The following is a 17883-nucleotide window of genomic DNA, read 5'->3' as shown; positions in this document are numbered from 1 at the left end:
TAGATTAAAAAAAAAAAAAAAGACTAGATCCGGGCCACACATGTTTGTGAGGGTCTAGGATTTGAGCTCAAGCCTGTCAGCTTCGAGAGTCTGTATTGTGGTCCCCGTATCACTCCTCAGGGCACCCGGGGCTGATGTGGCTGTCTGCTTTCGTCAGCGGCTTTGCTAAAGCTGTTCCTTAACCATTTTGGGTAACATCCCCCTCCCTCACCTCTACCCCCCCGACCCCGGGGTGTCAAGGCCTTGAGGTTCTCAGGGCTGTTTCTGCTGCGTTTCATTCTCTGGTCTTGCGGCATCAGGATGACCAGTGTTTTCAGGGCACCCAAGAGCTGTTTGGCTCCGGTATCGTAAGACGCACAGACACAGAGATGACAAGCATGAAGGGAGAATTTGAGGATAGTCCCAGAGCCCTCGAGCAGGAAGGGTGACACTCTGCACACAGGGCCACCTGTGGAAGCCCCAGGGGGGTGAAGAAGCAGAGAGAGGAAGGAGAAAAATGTGGGCAGGAGCCTTTCTGTGGTTGCCAAGGGAAGGGATGGGCAGGCCGGGTGAGTGGACGCAGGACTGGTCAGTGTGAGTGATTTTTGCAGGCTCTGGGCCTTCGGGCTGTTTCCGGTGGTCTGGAAGCTGGCCCTGCCGTGATCGGGGCAGGTGGCTGGCCACCGAGGGGGTGAGCGGTTGAGGTGGTTGCGTTATGGGCTCTGGGTTGGTTGGTTTGCGTGGGAAAGGCTTTCTCATAAATGTCATCAAGCTCTGGGACCCAAAGAAGGCGGTCATGGAGAGCTGGATTTCAACCGAGTCACTAGTTAAGAGTTTTTAAATTTTATTTTATTTTTAAGATTTATTTATTTCAAGGAGGGAGAGAGAGAGAGAGAGCGAGCGCGCATGTGCGCGTGCACACATGAGTGGGGGGAGGGGCGGGGGGAGAGGAAGAGGGAGACAACGTCAAGCCGACTCTGTTGAGCCACTGTGGGGCTCGATCTCGTCACCCTGAGATCACGACCTGAGGCAAAACCAAGCGTCAGATGCTGAGCCGACGGCACCCGCCCCCCAGGTGCTTCCAGAGGACTTATATTCTTAAGAAAATAAACACATACTGCTGATACTTCTTTTTAATCCTAAGAGTGAGTGTTCTGTGGTGTGGAGGTGGCCCTGGGTTCTCTCCGTGGCTAGCCTGGGGAGGGGCAGCCCCCCCGGGGTCAGCAAGGCCCTCGATGCTCCGGCCTCAGGATACGCCCTCCCCTTGTTCTGCCCTCGAGTCTCCTCATTCAGACTTGGGTTTCTGGAAGCTGCTGCCATAGCCTCCCCTGGGGGGCAGTCGGGAAGGGAGGGTGACTGAGCCCCAGCGTTGGACGCATCACCTGTTATTTCCACAGCAGCGTTTCTCCAAAATAAGTTACCTGACTTATAAAAACCGCATTTGTTCAGTGGAAAGGGGGTTTCAAGATTATGTCCTGAGGAGGCAGCGCTACATTCTCTAGTCCCTCGTGGAGACTGGCGATCGTCCCGGGATGTCATAAGGGTGCTGAGAAGCTCTGAAGGAAGATGGTCTTTATCTCTTTTCTCTACTGTTTCCAAGTCTGTCCCCCACCATGGAGCTGGTTGTGTACAACACTCGCTACTGTCCCCTGAGAGGCTGCTGGCACTGTGGCCCTGCTGCGGGATGGCGTGGCTCTGCACTGCCCACTCGTGGACTCAGGGGGACCGATCTTCCAGGCTCAGAAGCCAGGGCTTTGGGGGCTCAGGGAGCCTCTCGTGATTGTTCTGAGATCCCTGGGGTCTAACCTTGGCCTGACCCTCCCCGGCATTTTCCTCGTGCTCCTGGCCCCGCCCAGGGCGTGGAACCAGCTTCTCCTGCCTTCTGGATGCCGAGCTCCTGGCATGGTGCCTGGCAAACAGTGGAGCTCCATGATCGCCCGCATTAATTTAATTTAAGTTGAATTTCCCATCAGAATCCTCTAAAGAGAGGCTCCTTTCTTGTTTTCCAGTCAATCCCGTCCTTGCGTAGATGCATACACGCGTGCGTACACGTGTGGTCTGTGTGGGGTCTTTTCATAAACAGGCAAGGACGCCCTTAGACCATGGGACCAGATTTCACACAGAGCAGTCCGCTCATAAACATCCCCACACCCACGCACACGCACACCCACACATCAAACACACAGAAACACACACTGTGTAGACACAAGCAGACACACAGACGCACTTGCAAAGACAGGCCCAATCCCTCACCGGCCACAGCCACGCGATGCAGTTTTATACATAAACACGCAGAGGAGTGCAAGGCAGACCCCCCCACCCCAACCCCCGCCCAAGGCACATGCCCTGTTCTGGCCATTTATTCCTCCCAACCACACGGCCTCCCAGCCTAACTGCCTGAGACAGCGGCTTTCTTAGATCGCATGAGTTCGTGGCTCGGTTGCGGGGGGGGGGCCTCTGGCTCCTCTGGGCCCCTGAGTCGAGCCAGTGGAGCCGGACTGGTGTGTGGCCTGGTCGGGAAGCGTGATGGAGGCTTCCATCACGTGGCTGGAAGGCCCGGCTCAGTGGGACCGAGGACCGAGAGCGGAGCAGAGCCTCTCGGCCACGGCATCTCAGGGCAGACTAACCTCCTTCGTGGCAGCCGCACCCCCAGCACTGCGGGAGGTCGAGGGGGACGCGGGAAGGCTTCGAGTGACCCAGCCTCTGGAGTTGCCCAGTGTCACCCGTCCTGCGTCTCGCCGAGCACGCCAGGCACTTAGGCTGGCCCAGATGGAGGGGCGGGGCTGCCGGCCTCGGCCTGCGCTGGGAGGGGCCGCGGACTCTGAGGCCATCACAGTCTGAGGCACACACGAGTGTGCAGGCACACAGCCTACCCAGCCCAGGAGCCGTCCTCACTGAGCACCCTCCGGGGGTGGCGTCTGGGCCCGAGGCCGTGGCCATGGCCGTGGGGAGGGCTGTGCCCTTGGCAGAGCCGGGCACTGTGTGGCCTCCTTGGCTCGTCTTCCCTGTGGGTGTGATGGAAGGTGAGGTCTGGGGAGGAGCCTGTGCCGGGGCCACGTCTTTCCGGGGAGGGATTTCTATCCGTTAAGCTAAATCAGGTGCGTTTTGGAGGACACTTTACGGGGTGTGCTCAAAGTCTGGCGTCACAGACCATACCCTGGATGCCCAGGAGAACACAGAACGTCAGAGCAGGAAGGGGACATACTCTGTCCACTCCAGCCCCTCATGGTACACACAGGGATACTGAGGCCAATGGAAGGGGCCAAACTGGTCTTGGTCATGCAGTTGGGATCCCGTAGTCCTGGGTCCTTGCCACTGCAGGCCTGTAATCCAGGCGGTTCCCCCGCTGGGGCCCCGGGGGCTGAGCACCCTTCAGAGCTAGGTGTACTTCTGGGTCAGATGTCCGGAGGACACTAGGGCTGGGACGGGGCAGCCACTGCTGGTCAGTGGTGAGGCCTGGGGGGGCTCAGCTCTCACACACGTGGCCAGGAGGACATGCCAGGAACAGGGGAAAGCTTCCCCTTAGTGGTCGAAGACATGAAGCCACTGGAGAGCCGCTGGGACCAACACCACCTTCCTCTTTCCTTTAGGAAAAAGTACAAAAATCAGGCTGTGCATAGCCCCCGGCCACACCAGTAGCCTGAAATGTGGATAGAGTGAGTCATGGCTTTGAAGTCAGTCAAAGCTGGGTCACATCCCAGCTCACATATCCCTGTTTGCCGGCTCTGTGACCCTGACTAAGTCCCTTGAACTTCTGAGTTCCAGTGTCTTCACGTGTCTATGGAGAAAATCATACTTTTATTCTTCCATTCAGCAAGTGTTTATTGAATAGTTACTATGTGCCAGACACTGCTGGGGATACAACAATAAGGACAACAGGCACTGTCCCTTATGGAGGAAGCTGTTGTCAGCTGAACAGTTAAGCAAAGAAACATAACTTTGCTAACTGTGGTAAATGTTACAGAGGAGTGATAGGGCGCTGTGAGGGGGTGCAGTTATGGTGTGACCAAGATGAGGCGGCCAGGGACATCCTCTCTGAGGTGACACTTGGCTGTTGTATGGTCTAGCAAGGAGTAGTAGCTAACCAGCTGAAATGTGTCTCAGGCAGAGGAAATGGTATGTGCAAAGGCCCTGTGGCTGGAGGGAGTGGGTTGAATAGGAGGCATTAAAAGGCCAGTGTGACTGGGTCAGAGAGATCACAAGGAGCAAGTGGGAGATGAGACTGGACAGGTGGGTGGGAAATTTGTTCACTGAGTTAAGGAAGGGTTTGAAGCATTGTATACATTTTATGTATTTACTTAAATTACTTTAAGGGACACAATCAGATTGCCAACAAGATGACCATGGTGGCAGCATGGAGATCGAATGGCTGGATTACAAACAGGGATGTGGGCGACCCCATTAGGAGGCTGTGTCTGGCAGAATAATAGTGGTCCCTTGAAGATATCCATGTCCTAAGCCTTTGAACCGTGAATCTATTATTTACATGGAGAAAAAGAACTAAGGTTGCAGATGGAATCAAGGTTACTCAACACTGACCTTAAAATAGGGAGATTATCCTGGATGATCCAAGAAGGCACAGTATAATCCCATGAGCTCAGAGAGTGGGTCAGAGACCGGGACTTTGGAAGCACTTGACATGCCCTTGCTACTCTGGAGGTAGAGGAAGTATTCTTTCCCTCACTTTGTCATTGAAGAAAAGGAATTTTGAAGACATGAAGTGATCTACTCCAATATCCAGGGCTTAGATCCAATTCCCTTGGCTATAGACACTCTTAGCATTTCTGGGGGATCTGGGGAACTCAGCGGGGTTCAGAGGGACCCAGGTTGGGGCTTGGCTTAGTCTAATTTCGGCCCCACCTGTAGTGTCTTCCACTTCATCCTCCCCCAACCAGAACAAACTGACCCTTACCATCTTTTACTTCAAGTTGTATTGAGCAAGAAAAGGAGATTTTGTCACTGGAATTATGATGTAGGAGGACATGCACATTTAGACTGACAGGATTTTGGAGATACAAAAGGAGTCATTTAGTGCAACTCCATCTTCTGCCTGCTGGAAAAATTGAGACCCAGAGAAGGGAAGTATCTCGCCCAAGCCTACCTGATCTTCTCTCCGCAAGTGAGAAACAGAACTAAAGTCGTAATTGCCTGATCCCAGAGAAATCATCCTTCTGTTGTATCCTGGATGGGCCCCTGTGTTCCTGGAAACTTCAGTTGGAGTTTGAATGAATTTTCCCATAAAAGTAGGCTTTCTTCACGGAACTTGGTCCCCTTATGACTCTAGCTGTAAGGTGAGCTGTGGATTCCTCTGCCTTCCCTTCCCAGGAAAAGTGAACTCACTTTGATAGAACCATTTCAGGATGAAAATGTTATTCTTTACTCCAAAGTAAGTTTGCAAATGAACTTCAGCGTGCTCCGTCTGTAAACTGGGAGCAGCTGGAGCCATCGCTGTGGACTCTCCCCCTGGTAACCGAGAAGCATTTCTATCTGAAGCCTCCCTCCCTTTCCGCTCTGAGCTTGTGGGAGCCTACTGTCCAAATGTTTGTCCATCAGTGCAAGTACAGCAAGACTTCTGGAGCCACATAGAGCTGATGTTGAACTTGGGCCCGGGTCCCATGTGTGTGAACTCGGGCGAGTGGTGGGCCATGGGTGGAGCCATGAGCCAGGACCTGGATCTCGCTCTTCACAAAGATGTGGCTTCTCTGAATACGTGCAGGTCACCTTCAAGGACACTTCTCAGTAGACTCTCCTGGCAGCCGTGGGGGAGGTAGCCCCATGTCGGTACTTTCTTGTTTTCTTTTATTTTTAAGGATTTTAATTATTTATTTAAGAGAGAAAGAGAGAGTGGGCTGGAAGGAGAGGGAGAGAGGATGTGAAGCGGACTCCGTGCCGAGTGCAGAGCCTGACGTGGGGCTCGGTCTCCTGACCTGAGATCACGACCTGAGTCAAAATCAGGAGTTGGACATTCAACCAACTGAGCCATCCGGGCACCCCCACGTTGGCTCTTTAGAAGAGGAAACTTCCCGTATGATTCCACTTCTAAGTAGCAGAGGCCCCAACCACGCCATGACCAATCTTTATGGTTCTCTTTTGAGTGCTCAATACTCTGTACCCATCAGTGTGGTCACGAGAGCAAGCAACACACCCCAGCATAAAGTGAAAGACAGCAGGAAAGTGTCTTCCTATTTTCTGTCTGTTCATCTGTCCACACTTAACTGTGTTCATTCCCCAAGTGTTTTCCCATTTTTCTTCATCTATTTGTCTACCTATTTAATCTTTTTTTTTTTTTTTAACCTATTTAATCTTTGAGTCACGCAGATGACTTCTTTTGTTGTACATAACTATGGACACGGGATGGTTCGAAACACAACAGGATCTTTGTCCATAGGCTCAGACTACTATAACAAGAACTGGCTGTGTGCCTTGCACGACAGACATTTATTTCTTGGAGCTCTGGAAGGCTGGTTGTCCAAGATCGGGGTGCCAGTGGGATTGGGTTTTGTTGGGAGCCCATTTCTTGGCTTGTAGACCACCACCTTCCTGATGTGTGCTCACACATTGGAGAGACATCTCTCTGCTGTCTCTTCTTTGAAGGCACTGACCCCCTTCACAAGGGTTCTACCCTGATAACCTTATTACATGGCATTATCTCTTGATTCTTTTTTCAGCTCTGGGGTAACCATTTTATTGTTTTCCTCTCTTTATAGATGAGAATACTGAGGTTTACAAAGGTAGAATTCCATGCTGATGACCACGCAGCTCTTAGGGGAAGAATAGGGGTTCAAACCCAAGTTTATTTCCAGCATCTATGACTGCTCCCTGCTTGGTGCGTGGGCTCTGGAGGCTGGGCTTCAAATTCTGTGTTAAGAATTTTGAATGACAATGGACAAATCGTTGTGGGGTGGAATGGGATTATTTTCTTCTTGACTTCGAGAGAAATTCTTGTTGCAATACACAAGTTCACCATTCTGGTGTTCTTGTTTTTCTGTCTAATCTCTGAAATCAAACCAAACATTTGGAGGGTTCAGAGTTCCCCTGGCAGGAACATACATTTGGCATTTGATTTGAAACTTTATTTTTAATTGGGATCAAATGTAAGCATTGTGGATTTAAATCGCTGCTGGCCTTCCTAGCCTGCCTCGTGAATGTGAAATGAGTACAGCCATTGTACCCAGTGCGTGCTCGTGCCCCGGGAGGAATTTGAGTTGGATGGTCTAGAACATCTGTATCCAAGCCACATGATTTTTTTTTTATAGCATGCTAATATTCCACAGGAGCTGAAATGGGGTTAGTAACTAGATTCTAAGAAGTGCTTTAAATGCATCATTCAGTTGAACCAGGACTGGATTAATGGCTACACCAAGCAGTTCATAGACGAACAACCTGGTCTTATGCCACTTTCCCAACAACAGTTCAGACTTGGGTGGGATCCCTTGGCTCACATCTGCGGCCTTTCCAGGGCCTGTTGGAGGAAACCCTATCCAGCTTATCCTGACGTGGGTCCAGCATACTAGAACGGTCCTCCTGGAATTTATCCTTCCGGTTTTCCTCATTTGGTTAATGATACCATCATCTACCCTGTGGCCCGGGCCACAGACTGCAGTCGCCCTCAACATGTCTCTCTTCTGCCACCCAGCCCGTCCCCGTCCCTCACCACGCCCCGGTGATTCCACCACGAGGAGCTGCCCTCCGCCGCCCCTTCCTCTTCAGCCCCCCTGTTCCCGCCTTGGCTCACCTCCTGACCACCCTTTCCTGGAATAGCCTTTACATTCAGTCCTCGGCCCCCAATACCAGACGTCGGAATGACCTTACAAAACACGGTGCCTTCATCCTACTCCTCTGTACCCCCCGCCGTGCCCAGAGACTGTTCTCAGACTCTGTTCTCTGGAAGCTCGGGTTCTGCAGCCAACACCAGACCTGGGGCCTCTTCCCTGATGTGGTTCCTCTTGTGTTTATTTACATGAGGCCTCCTAAAAGATCTTGTTTGAGGAGGGCATTTTTCTGAAGAAGAAAAGGGCCCCACTTTACCCACATCTCCTGACAATGCCTCCCACAGTGGCCCCTCCCACTGTTCTCCGGTCACGGTCATGGGGCCCTCTGTGCTGTGCTCCAGATACACATGTGATGCCTTTGTTTCTTTGGACACACTCTCTTTTCTGCTTGGAAAGGCCCCTCTCCCTCCTCTTCTCCCTGAGAGCTTCATCCTTCAGAAGCAGCTTAGACATCCCCTTCTGTGGACGGCACAGAATGCCTTGTACTCCCTGCCGGAAAACGGCCGGCTCCCTCCTGTGCTCCCAGGTGGCCTCGGGCATGTCTCAGAGGTCGTCCGGGGAATGACAGACTTGTCTACCTGTCTTCCTGCCCAACCCCGCTCGGCTGTGAGTGACTCAAGGGCAGAATTTGCATTTCCCCAACTATGCCTTCCCACTACCCACCTGAGCACCTGATCCCTGAGAGAGAAACTCAGTAAATGGTGATACAAAGTAACAAGTTAACTAATCACCAGCATGGGCTGGAAAAGCCACACATGTCCGATGTGCAGCAGGTAGGGCAACAGGTCAAGGGGGTGACGGGACAAGGGAAACAGGCACAGGGGGCTTCAAAGTTTGTCCCTTCTGGGCTGCTGTGGCTGAACCTGGAACATACATGTTTTTGAGTATAACTTAGGGAGAATTTGAGACCTACAAAAACTCAGCATGTCCCTGGCTACACCAGCGTGTGACTGGCATTCCGGGGGCTCTACCTAGGGCACCTGTAGGAAAAGCAATGGCGCAGTTCCCCCCGGCTCGGGGTGGGGGCCACACCAGCAGTCTGACTGGCTCATCTGCGTGCTGGGCTCTGCCCTTCCCCGAATGGACTCTGTCAATGCTCACACCGCGCCTGCCATCTCTGGGGTGGCTGTTACACCCATTTTGCAGCTAAGAAAACAAGCCTTGTGCAGCCACCACTAAGAAGCTGTTGAGGCAGCACTAGAAGGCATGACTTCTGACTCCAAGTCCCATGGTTTCGGCACGTTGCCCCGCGTGTGCCTTGGGAAGGAGAGAAGTGGAGATGGGGCAGGGATGGCGGTGGCAGGGCTGGAGGCAGGGCCGATTTATGACTTCGTATTGTGTCCCGTGTAACCCAGGCCTCACACCCTCCATAAACACACTCAGAGAAAACTCAGCACATCCTCTTCTTATTTAATTTCTTTTCTTTGAGCTATAAATATGCACCACACAATTCTCCGTGTTCGAGGGTATGGCCTAGTGGGGTGTCCTATCTTCACAAGGTTGTGTGCTGTCCTGACGACTGTCTGTTTCCACAACATTTCCATTCATTAATTTCTCCTGTTTTTCTTTTTCAGATTCCAATGATGAGGGACCCTGGCTGGATTAGAAACGTGTGGCCTTCGAACATTAATGTGAGTGATGTTGCCGTGAATGTACCGCTTGACCTTTACATTTCCAGGGGGGAGCAAGAGCTCTGACGAAGCCTGGGTTCTGCTGTGGATACAAGCCATCTCCTAACCAGGACCCCGCCCCTCCCCCATGCTGGCTGAATTGGCTCGAGGCTCCTCCTTAAGGCTTGAGGAACCCAGGATGAGCTAAGAACATTCTGGCTAATTTCTAACCTCTTCTCCCTGGATCCTTACTCCCCCAGGCACAGAAATGATTTTGCTGCCTCCCAGATTTGAAAAGCTTTCCATGGCTCCCTAGTGCCCACAGGAAAAGGTTCATATTGGTACCCAAGTATTTGCTGGTTGCCGCTGGTGGACCGCCCTTACAGTGGCTATGGTCGAATGTACCTAACAAAAGCCCCCACGGCTCTCAAATCCCTTCTGCAGATTCTGCTTCCTCCTCCTGCGCACTTTGGTTCCTTTGTCCTGTGTCAGTCCCCCTGCCCCGTGTGGTCCGCAAGCCTTGGGCCAGGCCCTGCTGATGTTTCCTATGACCGTATTTAGTGCTTTGCAGACCACGGACCCTTCCTTTGGGAACTCCTGAGACTCCATGTCCCACAGATTGAAGGCCAGCGCCGTCCTCCGCCCCTTGCCCATTCTGGCTTCTGGACTCTTCCTGGATATGGCCCTCGGAGCCTCCGTGGCTAGGGGTGGGGTGGGGGAGATTCTGCTGCAGCACTTGGGCAGCGGGGCCACGCTTTATCTCCAGTTTCTGTCTCGTAGTGTCCTCGCCTTGCCCCGGAACTGTACCTTAGGCTTCAGCAACATCATACGACCAGCTGTATACCTCCGTGGGTCTTAAACCTGAGCTCTTTTCCTGCGGAGAATGGACTTGTGGAGATAAGTTAGGGGGTGGTGAGGCTCAAGGAAAGGCTTTGGAATGATCCGGAGAGGAAGAGAGAAAGCCTGAACACTCATTTGTCCCTCTGTGGGCTGTCCTAAGCCTTGGAGATCAGAGTGAAGGTGGCATATAGTCTCTGGTCTCAAAGAGCTCCCAGTCTGGCGAGCCTGGAGAGCCAGGAACAGAATGCGGAACAGAGGATTTGCCGGGGACTCGAGAGGCCGGGCATGGTGCTGGCCAGAGAGAGAGGTTCTCCCGGGAGATGATTCCACAGGCTTCAGTTGAATGAGTGAGGAAGGCAGCTGAGGGAGGCCTTGTCCCAGGGACTCAGTGAGGAGCAGGTCTGTTTCCGAGGGGATTGGCAGGGACGGGGCCCAATCAGAGGCCAGGAATCCGGACCAGCAGGCGGTTAGTGGCAGTTAAGGCCGGAGCGAGGGGAGCCCCCCACCAAGGAGGAGAGTGGAGGTGGGAAGTCCCGGTGAGTGAGCCTCTCCTCCTGGCCGTGGGCTTGCAGGCTGGTGGTCACGAGGCAGTGAGGCTGCTTCCCAGGGTCGAGTCCCCATTCCGTAGCCCGGGGGTGGGAGCCCATGGCCACCAGGTTTCCAGCCCCAGCCTCTGGCCATGCATGGTGCAGTGGCTACAGTGTACAAGAAAGGGAGGCCAGGAGGGGGGATAAGCGGGGCTTCTCCCGCACACCCTGCTCTGCCCCTCGCACGGCTCATCTAGAAACACGATCAGAAGCAATGGACAGGAGATGCCAAGTAGGAAGTTTCTGTCTCGAGGGTGGAGTGACAGGAAGTCTTGACTGTCTAAGGCAGGAGAACTGGATTAGGAGGACACGTCCTGGCCCGGGCCCCTGAGCCCTGCCACTTAAGAGTACGTGTGTCACCGAGCACGTTTGCTTGCTTCTCTGAGCTTCAGCGCCTCGTGCGCACGTGGGGGTTCATGCAATTGTGAGCGTAAGGTGCTTGCCGTCCAGCACAAGGCATCGTGCAGAAGAGAAGCGGGGTTTGGAACTCAGCTCGGTTGGGTGGAGAATTTAGAAGCAATTCATATAAAAAGGCTTCCAAGACAAAGCTGAGTCTTGTGCAGAGTCTTGAAAGAGCTGTAAGTTAGCCAGGCCTGGAGGTGTTCTAGAATAACACTCTGAGTCCAGGCCCCTGGGACTTGTGGCAGGACCAGGTGAGTAGCAGGAGATGACCGTGGAGGAGAGTAGGAAGCAGGGGCGCTGATGGCACGGATGGGGGGGCTGCGTCTACCTTCCTGAGGACCTTAGACTTTACTCTAGTGGTAATGGTAATGGGGATAGGTGGCCTGGAAAGTCCTAAAGCAGGTGACGCCCCCTCAGATCTGTCATGGGGTGGGATTGGAGGCAGGGAGACCAGTCAGGAGTTCATGTCGGCCTCCTTGAGGATGAAGTGTTTGTGGACCGTCTGGAGGTGTCCAGGAGGTAGTTGGATGTAAGGCCTAGAGCCGGGGGCAAGGTCTGAACTGGAAATACTGAACTGTGTATGGCTGCCGTCTCCAAGGGGAGGCTCTCTACGTCTGCCCTGTCTCTGCAGCTCTGGCTCCGTCCTCATTGCTGTGCAGATGGGCTGGGTACCCAGGAGTCGGTGATGAGTTTTGCTTTTCGTTCGAGGGCTCACCAGTCATTAGAAGAAGTAGCAGAGTACAAAATGGCACAGTGACAATGCTTTGTGACATGTTTCATCATGGGCTTACATGTGGTTCATTAGGACAGAGAAGCCAGTGACCGATTTTTCATGGATTTCAGGGACGTCCGAGCAAAGCTTTCCCCACAAGGTCTAGCTCTCTGTTTGGATGCTGTAGCTCTGGGAAACAGAAACCCAAAGAAAAACTCATGCCCAGACCGCCCCTGCCTCCATTCCCACACATGCGTGCGTACACACACACACACACACACTCACACACAGAGATTCATTCAAGACAGACATCCCTGAATTCCGGAGGGACACTCAAGCAATGAAGTATTCACCCAAGCTCTTTAACCCATGTTGCTCTGGGAGGGGAGAGAACGTGCTGAGCTGTTTTACATGGAGCCTGGCACATCTTTCCTGCTGTGCTCCTAATGACCAGCACTTGCGTGGAAAAGCCTCCCTCTTGGCCGGCCAGTGCTTGGATTGCAACATTTCTTGTAAAAGCAGCGATTCTCAGAATTCTGGGTTGTCCTGCTCTAGTTGCTTGAAACTTGTTGCTTTAGGCTTGAAAAGTTTGTTTTCCTCGCTGGTTTTAAGTTGCAAAAGGACTGGATTTAAAATGTAGCCTTCTTGGAAGGAGCTCGTTCTGGCAGGAGGGTGGGTGGGTGGGTGGGAAGTGATTCTGTTTAGATTTAAATTTATTTTTGAAACATTTCATCAAAGCGCTCCATGTGCCTGGCTTCTAGAAAATCGGCTGGGAAATACCAGCCGTGGTACGTAGCCACGGTCTCCTGGTCCTTCCTCTGATCCGTTTTCCCGTCCCCTTCGCACATTATCCTGGAATTCTGCTCTGCTGGAGGAGAATGTAGCTGGTTCTCGCAGAGCAGTAGGACAAATGCATTCTCCTTTCTTATACTCTGCATTTGTGTATAATCTCACCCTGTTTTAGTTGGTTCTGTGTTCAGACTCTGCCCTTCTTATATATGGAACATTTCCTCCAAGGTGTTCTTCCTGGGGCAGGTGTGTTTTTTCCTGGCGGGCTTTTCCTTGTCGTGGGGAGAAACAGACGCTTCCCATTCTCTGCACCCCCTCCCCATACTGTCCTTAAGCTTTTCCCTTAGTCTGCCACTTGGAAACCCTCACATTCATTATGCTTAAGCCCTTACTTACTTAAAAATGTATCTAATGTATTCCCTAAAAAGTACATTTTAATAGGTACTTAAAATGTATTTATATTATAAATCTAAATTTTAAATTTGTATAAATGTTTTTTATTTTAAAAAGTTCAAACCATTTTAAACATATCTCAAACTGTTTTAAACATATTTTGAAACAGGAACTTGCTTTAATTGGAATCTGTCTTTTCTAACTGGATGGCCATGATTTTCATATAGTCGTTGGTTTTCCTATTTAACAAATCTTTACGTGGTCCTTATGTGATGGGTTCTTGTCTAAAAGCGTTATATATGTTCCTCCTCCCGGCAGTTCTGTAAGTCGGTTCTATTACTGTCCCTGAGGGATGTGGCGGCTGTGAGGTTGAGCTGTTTGCGCAGGTCATACAGCCCATAAGGGCCGGGGTTAGGATTTGAACCCATACCTGTTTGCTCCAGAGACTGTTCGTAAGCACTATAGAATGCTGCCTCCAGTAAAAGGTTCTCTGTTGAGCACTTTCAAACTCTTGTCATTGATTCCTTGCATTTAGTACCTTTGGCTGTGTCTGGCTCCCCAGACTCTCAGCTGTGTGCAGGTGCACTATTCGCCCCCCTCTCTGCGAGACTTCCCTCCTCCCACTTGCTCTTATGTCCTGCGTTGGAGCTGTGACATCAGGGGCCCTCACGAGGTCCACTGCTACCCAGACAAACATGCATTTATTTTCCCTTTACTTCCAGATGTCGCATTCAATTTCAAGGAACAGAACTCAGAAACTTACAACAGTGCAGAAAACAGGAGGGGCTTCTCTGGTGGAAAAGCTATGTAATCAGATTTGGAAGGCAGGAACGAAGGGAAAGGTGGCCTGCAGAACTAACACAGAGCAAGCTGTCCCCTGCACCACCTGGAAAGGCGACTGTGGCCCAGGGAGGGGCCACCAGCCCAGTAGAACCTCCAACAGGCGCTGGAGCCACAAGGCATCCCCCTTTTTAAAAAAGATGTTTACCCCCCACCATCATACCTTGCACACAGTAAACGCTCAGAAATGGCTTGTTCCATGAGTATATTCTTTGTGACTTCCCTCCTGCTTGATTCTTGATAAGGCCACTGGTATTTTTAACATTAGTACCCGTGTACTTACTTTATTTTTATTAGGATATTTATTTTTGTTAGAGCTGGGTTTTTTTTTTTTGTCATTTTTACTATGATGAATATATATTTGCAGCCAGGCATTATGATCCATGATATGACATTTAAGCATTCATTTAAAAATAGGTATTGCGGGGGCGCCTGAGTGGCTTAGTGGGTTAGGGCCTCTGTTTTCGGCTCGGGTCATGATCCCAGGGTCCTGGGATCGGGCCCCCCATCGGGCTCTCTGCTCAGCGGGGAGCCTGCTTCCCCCTCTCCCTCTGCCTGCCTCTTTGCCTACTTGTGATCTCTCTCTGTCAAATAAATAAATAAAATCTTTAATAAAAATAGGTATTGCACAACTACTATGTGCCAGGCCCCGTGCTAGATACTTAAACAGAAATGGTCTTTTCCTTCCTGCAGACTCTGTCTCCTGAAGAGAGATTTTACAATAATTGCACACACAACTGGAAAATTTGAACTATAACAAACACTTCAAATAAATGATACATAGAATAGTTAGAATGTCTAGCAGGGAGAATTGATATAGTAGTGATGGGGAGGGTGGTGATTGTTGAACTAAGGTTGAAGAATGAATGGAAGGTAATCAGGTAAAGAGGGGATAGGATTCCAAGGAGAGGGAGGAGCACATCCAAAGGCCCTGTGGTAGAAGGGAACAGGACAAGCATAATGAAATGGAAATGGTCCAGTGTGGCTTGAACTTGGACTCCATGAGAAACAGTGGAACCAGAGCAGTGGTGACACTTGATATGTAATCAGATGTTTGATGCTGGTGCTGGAGGAGCATATGTGTGCACGTGCGTGCATATGTGTGTGTGTGAGGGTACATGCGTATGTGTGTTAGGGTGATGTGCCCTCATTCTGAAGCTCTCTAGCTGATCACTCTGTCTCCTGGTCTCCCGAGCACCCCAGGGCCAGGTGGAGCATTGCCTGAGTCAGATCATGCTGCTGTGGGTTCAATGTTACAAAGCAGGGGGATAAAACTGAATGGTGTTGGCTCAGGGATGGATGCTCGTCTGCCCACCCCCACCCCTGGCCTCCATCCCTCCCTCCTATCTGAAATTCAAGAAGCTCAGAATGTCCTCTGATTCAGTTCATGAGCCCAGACCTTCACTCACACTTTCCCAGGGGAGGGAGCAGGGGGAGGAGAAAGTATTGGGCACGATGTTACCTGTTTTAAAATTCAAGTGAATTTGCATCAGTTTCTTCTTTTGAAACTATCTCAGTATCCTTTGAAATGATTAGAGATGCCTAGCGGTGCCATGGGTGCTGGATGGACAGTGAAGCCTATGTGTGTTTGGGGGGGATGGACAGGCAGGGCTGGTGTACCCCCATGAAGTCGCATCACAGACAGATCAGAGCTCATGAACTTCTGTCCCCACTTCCTTGTTCTCCAATGTGGAGATTGAGGTCTTGAGGTGACACATGCAGGGTCTCGTAAGTGACAGAGCACAGAAGGGAAACCAGGTCACTTTCCCAGAGCCACACCCTGCCCAGGACACACCGGATTCCACAAAGAACTATGAGTTTTTTTTTTTTTTTTTTTTTTTTAATATCCTCACTGTTCTGGGAGGAAAAGATAAGAATTTCCCTCTGGGGACTTGGGATACTTACAGACAGAATCTGGGATCTGGCTCAGGGGCAGATCTGGAACTCTTCTGAGGCCAGCTTATTCTCAGGAGCATTTTATTTTTTGAGAGAGGAGAAAGGCAGAAAGATAATTTTTTTTTAATAATTTTTTCAGACTTTTAAATTATTATTCATTTGAGACAGATGCAGAGAGAGAGAGAGAGGACAAGCAAGGGGAGAGGCAGAGGGCGAGGGAGAAGCAGACTCCCCGCTGAGCAGAGAGCCTGACATGGGGCTCGATCCCAGACCTGGAGATCATGACCTGAGCCGAAGGCAGAGGCTTAACCATCTGAGCCACCTGGACGTCCCGCAGAAAGAGACTCTTGAACAGGCTCCACGCCCACATGGAGCCTGATGTGGGGCTTGATCTCATGACACGGAGATCATGACCTGAGCGGAAATCTAGAGTCAGACATTTAACTGACTGAGCCACCCAGGCGCCCCTCTCGGGACCCCTTTAGACATAGTTCTCTTGTCTTTCCTTTCCTCTTGGGGCAGAAGCCTCCGTGGCCGTCTCTGCTCCCAGACACCCCGGTCATCTTTGAGGGGAGCGTGTGTGTGTGTGTGAGGGCGAACAGCTAAGCCCAATCCAGCAGAATCCGAGGGCGGCGTTCCCACCGCAGCTTGCCCGTCTCCACACAGACCGCCACTCCTCTCTGTGTTGCTCTGGTGTGATACAGGGAAGCCTGAGCCAGAATTCTTTTATTTTTTTCATTAAGGTATGTGTTTTTATTTTTCACTCTATTTCTTATTAAGTTTTTAATTTTAATCCCAGTGTAGTTAATGACAAGTGTTATATTAGTTTCAGGTGTACAATATAGTGCTCGGCAAATCTGCACGTTGCTTAGTGCTCATCACAACAAGTGTCCGCCTTCGTTCCCGCCACCGACTCTCCCATCCCTCCACCCGCCGCCCCTCTGGAAACCATCAGTCTGTTCTCTGTAGTTAAGAGTTTTTTCTTCGTGCGTCCCTCTCTGGTTTTTTTTTTTTTTTTTTGCTCATCTGCTCATTTGTTTCTTAAATTCCAGGTATGCCTGAAATCATAAGATATTTGTCGTTCTCGGACTCACTTTTTTCCCTTATACTCTCTAGATCCATGTTGATGCAAATGGTAGGATTTCCTTCTTTTTTACGGATGAGTAATATTCCATTCTGTAGACATACCACATCTTCTTTATCCATTCGTCTATCTGTGGACACTTGGTGGCTTCTGTAATTGGGCTATGGCCGATAATGCTGCTAGAAACAGAGGGGTGTCTGTATCCTCTGGAATTAGGGTTTTTGTATTTCTTTGCTAGCCTAGAATTCTCCCATTGGTTTTGTAAAAGACAAAGCTGTTCTTTCTGGAAGACAGGGAGAAGGAGAGCGCTAATTCGTCGAGTCAGGGCTGGGAGAAGCAGTGGAAATTCTAGTTCAACTTGTTGCCTTATGTTTGGGAAAACTTGAACAGCCCCTTTCTGACTGGGGGTCCGGCTGGGAACTCCTGGGTTCCAGACAGCAAGGGTTGCCTGCATGGTTCTGACCTGTCTCTCTAGGTCTTTTTCATTACGATCACAAAATCTCCGGAATCTACAGACAAATGTAATCGTGTTCTTCCACGTCAGCCCTTGACATTAGGGCTCCGTTCTGTCTGCATTCCTCCAGTCCCACTCCCTACACCAGGCTTTTCTGCAGGTCACACGGCTTCGGTTATTATTAAACACATGGAGAGTGGTTCAGCCTTTCCTGTCATGCTGGATCGTCTTCTTGCAAATGGGCCTGCTGCCGTCCTTATGGCCTTCAGGTCTGATGGTCACACTGATGTGGTTTTGCGGGTGTGGTCTGACCCGTGGAGAAGACTAGAAAAAATTACTTCCTTTGTTTTAGGCTAAAGGACATATATCCATGCAGCCTGATATCACAGGGTTGGGAAAATGCAAAGCTACATGATCTCATTGTCTGGAGGTTGACAGGTTGTTGTTACAGGAGCTGGAGTTTCGGGGACCGTTGAACATGCTGGCTTCAGTAACATCCCTTCTGGTCTCCATAGCCTATCGCAC

The 17883-nt window shown here is 50.9% G+C and overlaps 1 protein-coding gene across 2 annotated transcripts in view; it reads left to right on the top strand.

Moving 5' to 3' along the window:
• The window catches only part of LPIN1 (lipin 1), a 127478-nt gene that overhangs the window by 24441 nt on the left and 85154 nt on the right, over positions 1-17883 (top strand). For both annotated transcript variants that reach the window (XM_032353281.1, XM_032353280.1), the window contains exon 2: positions 9326-9382. In XM_032353281.1, the coding sequence (XP_032209172.1) occupies positions 9326-9382 (57 nt within the window). The remainder of the gene's footprint in view (positions 1-9325; positions 9383-17883) is intronic.

This window comes from Mustela erminea, chromosome 7, assembly GCF_009829155.1.
Source record: "Mustela erminea isolate mMusErm1 chromosome 7, mMusErm1.Pri, whole genome shotgun sequence".
Taxonomy (NCBI): domain Eukaryota; kingdom Metazoa; phylum Chordata; class Mammalia; order Carnivora; family Mustelidae; genus Mustela; species Mustela erminea.
The sequence above is the reverse complement of the archived record's forward strand: the minus strand, read 5'-3'. Positions and strand labels throughout refer to the sequence as shown.